This window comes from Marmota monax, unplaced genomic scaffold (genome assembly GCF_021218885.2).
Source record: "Marmota monax isolate L192 unplaced genomic scaffold, Marmota_monax_Labrador192_F-V1.1 WCK01_AAM20220418_F8-fsc00061, whole genome shotgun sequence".
Classification (NCBI taxonomy): Eukaryota; Metazoa; Chordata; class Mammalia; order Rodentia; family Sciuridae; genus Marmota; species Marmota monax.
Genome location: NW_026695230.1, coordinates 7,866,101 through 7,876,040, shown reverse-complemented (window position 1 = coordinate 7,876,040; position 9,940 = coordinate 7,866,101). Strand labels below are relative to the sequence as shown.

Sequence of the window (9,940 nt, the reverse complement as noted above, 5' to 3'; positions counted from 1 at the left end):
CCCTATATGTGTAATAAGAATTGTAATGCTTTCCACTGCTGTCATGTAGTTAAAAAATTAAAAAAAATTAATAAAAAGAAAGGAAGGATTGCCAATTTTCAGCCAGCTCTATTCTACTCTCTGCCCCTGAAATATGCAATTCAAAATAAAAACACTGAGTAGTAAATAAAATTGATTTTTAGAACAAATAAAATCTTACCCAAATGAATAAAATTAGGAAAAGCTCTTTCTTTTTGGAGTGGGCTAATGGTTTGTTGGTGCCTGTATCAATCAGGGTGCTGGAACCTCAAGAATTTACCTGAAGAGAATTTAATGATTATCTGCACAGATGTGGACAGGGTTAAAAAAAAAATCAGTCATGGATGAAGAGGCCCTGCCACTGCAGAGAGCAGTAACCCTGCTCTGGGTTATTCTACAAAGAATCAAATAGCAGTGTTCAAGCTGGCAGTGGTTTGCCATGAGTTATTCCATTTTGTGTACAAGTGCTGAGGTAGAATGACTCTATATCTACAACCACCAAGTTAACAACCACCATCAGCCTACCACAACCTAAGGCACAAATAAATTAATCATGCAAATAAAAATGACCACCTGTGAACTTACTGAATTAATCAGAAACATATGGATGCACAGGCTTATCAAACTCATTTCAGAAAAAACCAGGTCCATGAGCTTATGGAACACACCCAACCACTGAATGAAGTGACCCTCTCAACGGGGGTCCATAAAAGGAGGCACACTGACCCTGTCATCTGGTCATCTGTCATGAGCCTTGCCCTTAAAATTTCTATAGCAATTAATGTTTTATCCTCTGTCCAGGGGCTTTAGCACAGCATGGTTTCTCCAGCCCATGACAACTTGCATAGGCTGTCAGCTGACACTCTGACCTAGAGTAAGTTCCTGCACTTTGACAGCTCTGTGCTCTGAACAAGATCTTTGGCTCATTTGTAATCTTATCTAACCACTTTCAGTGATATTTTGCATTTATATCTGATCTCTGGCTTTGCTCTCAGTTTAGCCTCAGAAATCTCTGTGGCTGCCTTAACACTTTCTTAGCCATTCTGCAACACACACACACACACACACACACATACACACACACACACACACACACATATATATATATATATATATATATATATATATCATTGTGCAAAGTGTAATGTGAGACTTGAGTGTTTTAGATATTTGTAGTTAGGATTAGAATAAAAGGGCATGGTGGCCCAAGCCTATGATCTCAGCAACTTGGGAGGTTGAGGCAGGAGAATGGCAAATTTGAGGCCAGCTTAGCAACTTAGCAAGACCCTGTCTCAAACAAGACAAAACAAAACAACCACAACAACAAAATAAAAAATTGTGATTGCCCAGTTTAGGACTGTCAGGTGACCCACAGGTACTCAGTGAGCTGCCACTGTTGAAAGTGGTATAGCCTGTGAATTCATTGTTATTCAGTAAGTTCAGACATTGCGTAAAGACACATACATGTTTAGTCTATGTTAATGACATAACTAGCTCAGGACACCACCCTGGGCCTGAAGGTTCAGGAAGGGAGCCTGGAGCTAACAATGGAGGAGCACAGCTTCTAGAACTGCCAGTTTCTCAGACTGGTTCAGCAGACTTTATCTGTTCTCCTCCCATGCTCAGACTGGTCTCTGACTCTCATTAGCTGAACTCCATTAGAAGCCAGACCCCTGGTGAACCATGGTAATATATCCTATAGAACTTGGACTCCCAGGGTGGGATGTTAGGATTAGAATAAAAGAGTCTGGTAGATCTTGAAAGACCAAGAATGGATCTTGGTGGGAGTGCAAATGAAGAATAACCAACATAGAGGGAAGATGTCTCAGCTTTGTGAGTGATACATATATATGGCTAGTTTGCCTATTGGGTAATCAAGTACTGAGTCAAACCCTGTGGATAACAATGATAGATCTCATATTTTGTATGTTTAAGTATTTGTGTATGTAAACTTATTAAAATCTATGAATTAGTAGGCTAGGGTGGGACAAGGACATTTATATTTTAAAAACTTCCCAAGGAATTTTTATAGGCCCTGCTTGTGAATCACTGGTAAAGTCCACCTTCTTTCTCTTTCTTCCTGTTTTCTTTTTCAGTGCTGCAAATGGAACCCACGGCCTCTCCCACGCTGGGCTAGCACTCTACCACTTAGCTCTACTCCCAGTCCAACTGTCTCAATTTTTATAATTAGGTAAATGAAGGTTCATAGAAATGAAAAATACCCTGCCTTGGCTATTCTTGGTTTGAGAACTATCCCTTAAGTGACATTGGAGGGTGGAACAGGAAAACTGGAATGTTTGCACCTATCTTCTTGTATAAGTCCTCCATTTTCTTGATGAGGGAACTGAGACTTCAAAGATGGCATGGTAATTATACAACTAGTAAGTGACAGAAAAGGAGGGACCAATAATAAGTACAGTATTTCTCTCAGTCCAGTGTTATTTACAAGCAGCACATTTTGTAGGGGTGTGTGTGTGTGTGTGTGTGTGTGTGTGTGAGAGAGAGAGAGAGAGAGAGAGAGAGAGAGAGAAAGCACGCCAGCCAGCCAGATAGCAATTCTAGTCCCCCATTTAAGGGGGTCTTCTCACAGCCCCTGACAACAGAGAAAACAGAAAACAGAGCAGGCAGAGTTCATTGGCCACAGGGTTCTATGGTGGAAGTGCCTGTAGGGTAGGAGCCAATGGCTGTGGGTGGCTGCTTCACATCCTGTCTGTGAGAAGTCTTGACTCACACACTTAATTGCATCAGGTTTTGAATCTCTGGCTATTTTATTTCATTGTGGCACTGGAGATTGTACCATGGTGCTCTATCACTGAGCTATTTCCCCAGCATGGTAGCATACACCTATAATTCTGCAACTCGGGATGAGGAGGCAGAAGGATTGCAAGTACAAGGCCAGCCTTGGCAATTTAGCAAAACTCTGCCTCAAAATAAAAAAAATAAAAAGGGTTGGGGAAGTAGCTTAGTGGTAAAGTGACCCTGGGTTCAACCTTCAGTGCCACAAAATTTAAAAAAAAAGAAAGAAAAAGGAATTTGAGGCAGGGCCTAAGTTGTCCAGGCTGGCCTTGAACTTGAAATCCTCCTGCCTTAGCCTGCTGAGTTGCTAGGATTACAGGTATGGACCACCACTCTCAGCATGACTCTAGTTGTCAATTTTGTCACTAGCAGAGGGGTATTTCTTCTTTGAGTGGGTGTCAGGTCAATAGCACAGGCTTAGGAAAAGGTGGGTAGGGCCCAGAAAACAAAGGACGAGACCTATTGTGGAAGGGGCTCACAGGAGATTTCAATCTGTGCAACTCTCCTGGGACAGTACAAGGCTGGGTTCCAGCAGGAGGGCTTCCATGTCACCATTCCAGGATGATACTCCTGATGACTGCTAACTAGGTCTAGTCATTCTTTTCTCCCCAGTTCCCAAATTCAGAAACATAGCTTCTGCTCCTCTACTGCAGCAAGTCTGCTGGATTTAAATTTTCTGAAACCAGCAGCCCTTTCCTTTCCCCATCCTACACATGTCAGGTGGAATTGGGCAGAAGCTTAGAGATCATTCACTTATCTCACAGATGAGTAAGTCAAGTCAGAGAGAAGAGATTCATCAAATCACAGGGCAATCGAAACTGGGACTAGATTTCAGTCCATTTAATTACCTACCAGTCTGCCCATGAGTCTGAACTCATACAGTTCCAGATGTGCTTCTGTACCTTTGGTCTATGTAATGTCAACATTAAATTCACTTAGTTTGTATTTCTGGCCTATTTAGTTTGCACCACTCTGAATTCTTAAGTGTGCTCAATTATGCATGTCATTCCTGTTTTTTTTTTTTTTTTTTTTGTGTGTGTATGTGTTACAGTTGTCTGAGTTGTGAAAGGTGTGTGTCTAAGGGCAATTGAGTATGACTGTTTGTTTCTGTGTTAGAATTATGGGTCTATGGGCTGCTGCTTGCCCATGTTTGTCTGTTTTTGTGGTAAAGGATAGAGGTCCAGCCTCAGCCAATTAACAAGATCTCATCTTAAAACAAAATAAAACAACAAAAAAACTTTAAAAACGGCTGGGGATGTAGCTCAGTGGCAAAGCGCCCCTGCCTTCAAACCTAGTACCAGACCAAAATAAATAAATAAATAAATAAATAAATAATTTTTTAAAAAGGGGTTGGGGGTGATTGTGGTAGGGGTCAATCCACAGTTGATGGTTTTGTGTCTATACTTTTTCAGTGTAATTGTGATTCTGTGTGTGTTTGCATATATGTTACAATTATGGGTCTATGGCTTCTGTGTACTTATATATATATTCTCTTCTCATGTTGAAGGTTATGTCTGCTGACCACTGTGTATCCATTTGGATGTATTTGTACTCAGAGTTGTATCTAATTGCAGTTGCGTCTACAGGGACTGCAAGTTTAAAGGCTGCAGAGAGTCTGCCTTTCATTGCCTTTTGTTCCTGGGTTATGAGAAAATGTGTCCAGGGCAGAGCCAAGCTCTGTCCTCACCCAGGCATGGGGGGGGGGGGGTCAACCTCAACGTCCGGGATGCCCAGGCTTGAGTTCAGGGGCGGGGGCGGGGGCGGGGCCTGGGCCTCCAAGTGAGAAAGCTCATTTCTCCAGGCAGAAGCCGGCAGAGCCTGGCCGGCATCTCCAGTAGCGCCCCGCCCACACTGGACTTCGGCCCGCTGATTGGCGGTGTCTGTGGTGACGTTGCGGGGTTCGCAGATAGAACTCCGAGCTCCCGGCGCGCGGGAGGTATTGTCGTTCACTTCCAGGCTTTGTTACGTCGTCTCCTGCTCACCTGGCCGTGGGTGCGACCTGGCCGCTGTAACCCGGAGCGGGTGCCAGCCGCGGTCGCCATGGTGTCCCCGTTCACTGTGGTGAGTGAACGAGCCAGCCAGTGTCCCTTGTGGCCAGAGCCCATTGGCCTGATGACCGGGCTGTCGCAGGCCAAACTGTTTTGGGGTGAGGCGGGGCAGGGGTCGCGCTGCGGCCGGCTTCCCCCAGCGTGAGACGGGCGTTGTCACGGCCCTCTGCTCCCCAGACCAGCTGTGCCCGCCCTCCGAGCGCCCCCCAACCTCCCGCCCGCTTGCGGGAGGGAGGAAAACACTGGGCACGTGACTCGGAAGCGTGACTTTGTTGACTTGTGTGTGTCTGGCGCGGGTCGACGGGGTCGCGGTCTGGGAGAGGGAGAGGACTGCCCAGGGCCTACGGGTTCTGCGTAGGAGGACCACAGGAAGGCGTGGGAGAGGGCGGAGCGGAGGGCGACTGGGACCGCTCTGGAATCCTGTCCCAAGTTGGTCTTCTCCTCTTCCTCACGTTATAAACAAGTCGGAGGCGCGGGAGAGGACGCCCCTGAATCTAAGCAATCCTGATAATGTGCTAGGGAAGATGGGTCATTCTCTCTTGACATCGCCTCCTTTTCAGACTTTCTCAACTTGAACCTTTTTTGTGTTTCCCCACCCTTCTTGTATCTAGTACTGGTCTTCCCACCTAATGCCAGTTTCTCAGAAAATATGGGACTAGGGGAGGAGGATGGAGAGGACAGTTGATGCTCTGACAGGCTGACAAGTGGATGTCGTGAAGCTGACCATCCCTTCCAGTCTCCTCCTCTGGCCATGCCCTTACCCTGACCAGCCTTGATAAGGAAATTTCCAGGGAGTAGAGGAACTCATCTTTACTCCCTGCTTTCACCTCTGACAGAGAAAGAGCAGGCTTAGACCCTGTACCACTCATTTGCTTCTTCCTAGTCCCCTTTATCACGTCTGATCCATACCCGGGTAACTGGTGGTATAGGAGTCTTGAGTGTCTCCCCAAAGCCCTGTGTTGGACAGCTCACCTAGCCAGAGACACAATCACTTTAGCAGAATGTGAGTGCACAGGGAACCTCAGCTTCTACAAATCACCCTCCAAGACCCTGAACTAGCAACCCAAGGAATGTAGCTTGAGGGAACCCAGATGCAAAATATCTGTAGCAGTCCCCTCCTCCAGCTTGGACTGTCCTTGCAGAGGTTGGGTACAACCTTTCTTTCTTTTGCCACCCTCCCCCCTAATCCGGCTGAGACCAAGTCAGCTGCTCTAACTTCCTCCTCTCAGTTCTCCATCTCCCAGTCTGTTTGCTGGCTCCAGATCAGAAGCTGGGAAAAGAACCCCCATCCTACCCCCGCTTCCTGCTTTTTTCTGGTGTAGTTGAGTTGCTCTTGTTCTCTGGGAAACAAGACTGACAGACATGCACCTTCCTTCCCCTGATACTTGAAATCTTGGTGTTTCAGGGACATTTTTCTTGTTTCCAACCAATGAGTCTGTTTCTCTAGCATCTTTAGTACCTCTCCTTGTCTTGATATGCCACCTTTAGCTAAGGCAGGTAGAGTGGAGAATGAGGAGTAGACCGGCCAAAAAGGAAGAGGAGTTGGAGTGGGAGGAGGTTGTCACTGCCTACCCTCCCACATTCCTTGTGTTGCCAGGCCCTAAGCTTGTGTCCTGGCCTCATTATTGAGGATCTTGAGTTGGCCAGTCTGGGTGTCTGTTTCCTACTGACTTCATTCCAATTCCAGATAGCTGGGGTAGTGCTGATGCTGGCAGGTGAGAGGCTAAAGGGGTCCTAGGGAGGAAAAGGAAGGGGACCAGAAGGGGGAGGCATGTTGGGTTGCAGAAGGGGACACTTTCTTAAAGACTGCTTGCTTTTGGCCCAGACTCAGAGCCAAGAGTAGTCAAATGGAGCCCTTTCCCCTCCTAATAAATGGAGCCTCAGGGTGATGATGGGTTGTTTAGACTCTGCTGGGGGTTGGGGCAGGCCAGACTGGGTTTCTGTATATCACCCTTCCCTGTTTGGGGTGGTATGGGGGGACATAGGCCTGTCTCTAGGGTGGATATCTGGGTTGAAGGTACTGACTCTGAGCCCCATTATGAGCTTCTGAACTCCAAAGCTCTGAGTGCTGCCTTTTTCCTGTATCCTCCAGGTGAAGAGTGAGGGACCCAAACTGGTGCCTTTCTTCAAGGCCACCTGTGTATATTTTGTGCTCTGGCTACCCTCATCCAGCCCGTCGTGGGTCAGTGTCCTCATCAAGTGCCTGCCTATCTTCTGCCTCTGGCTCTTCCTTCTGGCCCATGGCCTTGGATTCCTGCTGGCCCACCCCAGCGCCATCCTCATCTTTGTGGGGCTCATCTTCTCTGCCCTAGGTGATGCCTTCCTCATCTGGCAAGACCAGGGCTACTTTGTGCACGGTTAGTGGTCATAGTAACTGCCTGGGGTGGGGTGGGGGGGATCCTGGGGCTGGGGGAAAGAGGGTCTTGGGGTTGGCAAGGATTTAGAAAAGGGAGCTTTTGAATGGGGGAGTTAGAGGGTTTTTGTGGTGTGGGGTCCCCTGTTGGAGGACTGCCTGATCACTAGGTGAACTCTAGTGATCAGTTCTGAAGTTCTTTAGGGGAGTGTGTGTGTAGGGGTGATCATTACCTTTGTGGATTTTCCTGCACTTGTTAACTTCCATAGAAAATCCGTTGGATTACTCCCCCCAATACTCATTAATTACTAAGCTTGCCTTCAGCATCCCTTATCCCCTCTTACTCCCAGGTCTGCTGATGTTTGCTGTGACTCACATGCTCTACGCCTCAGCCTTTGGCATGCGGCCACTGGCTCTCCGGACAGGCCTGGTGATGGGAGTGCTGTCAGGTCTGTGCTATGCCCTCCTCTATCCAGGGCTTTCAGGTGCCTTCACCTACCTGGTGGGGGTCTATGTGGCCCTTATCAGCTTCATGGGCTGGCGAGCTATGGCAGGACTGCAGCTGGCTGGGGCAGCCTGGCGCTGGACTGAGCTGGCAGCAGGCAGTGGTGCACTGCTCTTTATCATCTCAGACATGATCCTTGCACTGAACAAGTTCTGCTTTCCTGTGCCATACTCTCGGGTAGTCATCATGTCCACCTACTATGCTGCTCAGATGCTCATCGCCCTGTCAGCTGTGGAGAGCCGGGAGCCAGTGGAAGACTATAGACTGAACAAGGCCAACTGAGGGACCAGGATCTGCTCACCTCCCTCTCCTAGGGCTGGGGTCCAGACCCTGGGGAACCTACAGGAGCTGGATCAGGATGGCTGCAGTGCCAGCCTGGGCAGTCGGTATCACTTGGGAATTGACAAGTTTGAAGGGGTAAGCAGGAGAAGGTTCTCCCTAGCAAAGCTAGAGGTTCAGGATAGTGCCGAGTACTCAGAGAAGCAGCTTCCTTTCTGGAGCCAGAACATCACCCCACCTCTACCCCATCAGGACTGTCAAAGACCTCCTGAAGGGTAATGGTGCTCAGCTTCTTGACCCGCCCCTTCCCCTACTAGGTGAAAGAGTCTGACTTCATCTCTTATGCCTAGAACAAGTGGCAATGCTGGATGAATCCACTCCTAACTTTTCTGTTCTGTATAGTCTAGGGAAAGAGGGGAGAAATCTGTGTTGAGATGACCCAGGACCGGGGCTTGAAGCCCTTTTAACAGGCCCATAGTTGGGAAGATTGGATGAAGATGGAATCTCCCTTCCCCTTGTCTATCCTTGTTACTTGAACAATCTCAATCTTTAAGTGTGACTATGGAGGTGAAGGGTAGGCAGGAGAGGAATTTCCTTGGTGTGGGAGCTTGTGGATACCAAGGATTGATCCCATCTCACTCACAGGCCAGCCCAGAGCTCAGGCCCCATACCACCACCCTTAGTTCCTGTTCCCAGGGCTAAGGTAAAAACCATGCCAAAGGAAAGGGCCAGGCTGTGTGTGTGTGTGTGTGTGTGTGTGTGTGTGCGTGTGTGTGGTGTATATGTGTAGTCTGTCTCCTAGCTAGTCTGTGTGTTTTTCTGCCATATGTCTCTGCCTGCTGTCTGTAAAATCTCATAGGGAGAGGGCCTCAGGGAGCCACCGAAGGGTGCTGAGCCTGGCACCTTTCCTCCCAACATACCCACTCAGTGCTTTCCTCCCTGCCCCTCCTACACTGGGCTCCAATGACATTCTAGGGTCTTAAGACCGAAGGCACATTCAGTGCAAGGGAAGGAAGGATGAGGCAACTCCATCCTCTACTGCCCAAATGAAAATAAATAAATAAATAAAAAATAAATCAAGGGCCACTGGCTCCCCTGTTTGTCTGCCTGTGTAGCATGCACGTGCCTGTCCTGGAAAGTGGGTGGGGGCATGGTGCCAGGGGCCCTGGCTGTCCTCACAGCCTGGGTCAAAGTCTTGGCCAGGGCATCTTGGCGCCAGCCTGGCTCTCTGGTTCTGCTGACACTGTGCTAGTTGGAGTGGGTCTCCCTTCTCTGGTCACATGTGTGCATGAGGAGAGGTAGTTTAGGAGGATGGGGGAGGGTAGTGTTTGCCATTGTCCAAATTTGTCCTTGATGCAATTTCCCTATGCACAGGTGCCCAGCAATATTGGTGACCTTTAGTTACCCAATGTCCTCTACTGCTGCCTGCCTCCTCCCCTATCCATCACAGACCTGCTGCCTGCTCCAAATGATCCAGATTTCCCTTCAAGTATCTCCTTCTTCTGGGACTTTAGGCTTAGTTGAACAGCTGGGAGGAATGGGAATAGATTGGCTGATTCATACTTTAGACATAAAGCCCTGTCAGATTAACATGTCACACTACTCCAGGGGCATTTGCATTTTAACAGGCAATGCCCTAACCCTGAAGAAGAAAGGAAAGCCTTGGATGGTGGTGAATATGCCATTGGTAGAACACATTTGTGGGAATGTGATATAGGACACTCAAGTCTCATAGGTGTTGGGTGAATCAATGATATTTCAAACTAGGGTTTCATGTATTTTGTTTTTTGTTTTTGTGGTGCTGGGGATTGAATCTAGGGTCTCGTGCATACTAAGCTTGAACTCTACCACTGAGCCTCAAACTAAGGATTTCTTCCCCTGCCTGCATGGTACTAGGGATTGAACCCAGGGGCTCTCTACCACTGAGATACGTCTCCAGTC

The 9,940-nt window shown here is 48.0% G+C and overlaps 1 protein-coding gene across 1 annotated transcript; it reads left to right on the top strand.

The window, feature by feature from the left end:
- The first annotated feature begins 4,721 nt into the window (after positions 1–4,721).
- On the top strand, positions 4,722–9,085 carry Tmem86a (transmembrane protein 86A). The gene is made up of 3 exons (XM_046437979.2): positions 4,722–4,875; positions 6,955–7,219; positions 7,566–9,085. Exons 1-3 carry the CDS (start codon positions 4,855–4,857, stop codon positions 8,000–8,002), a joined length of 723 nt encoding a protein of 240 aa, XP_046293935.1. The 5' UTR covers positions 4,722–4,854; the 3' UTR covers positions 8,003–9,085.
- Positions 9,086–9,940: the final 855 nt, after the last annotated feature.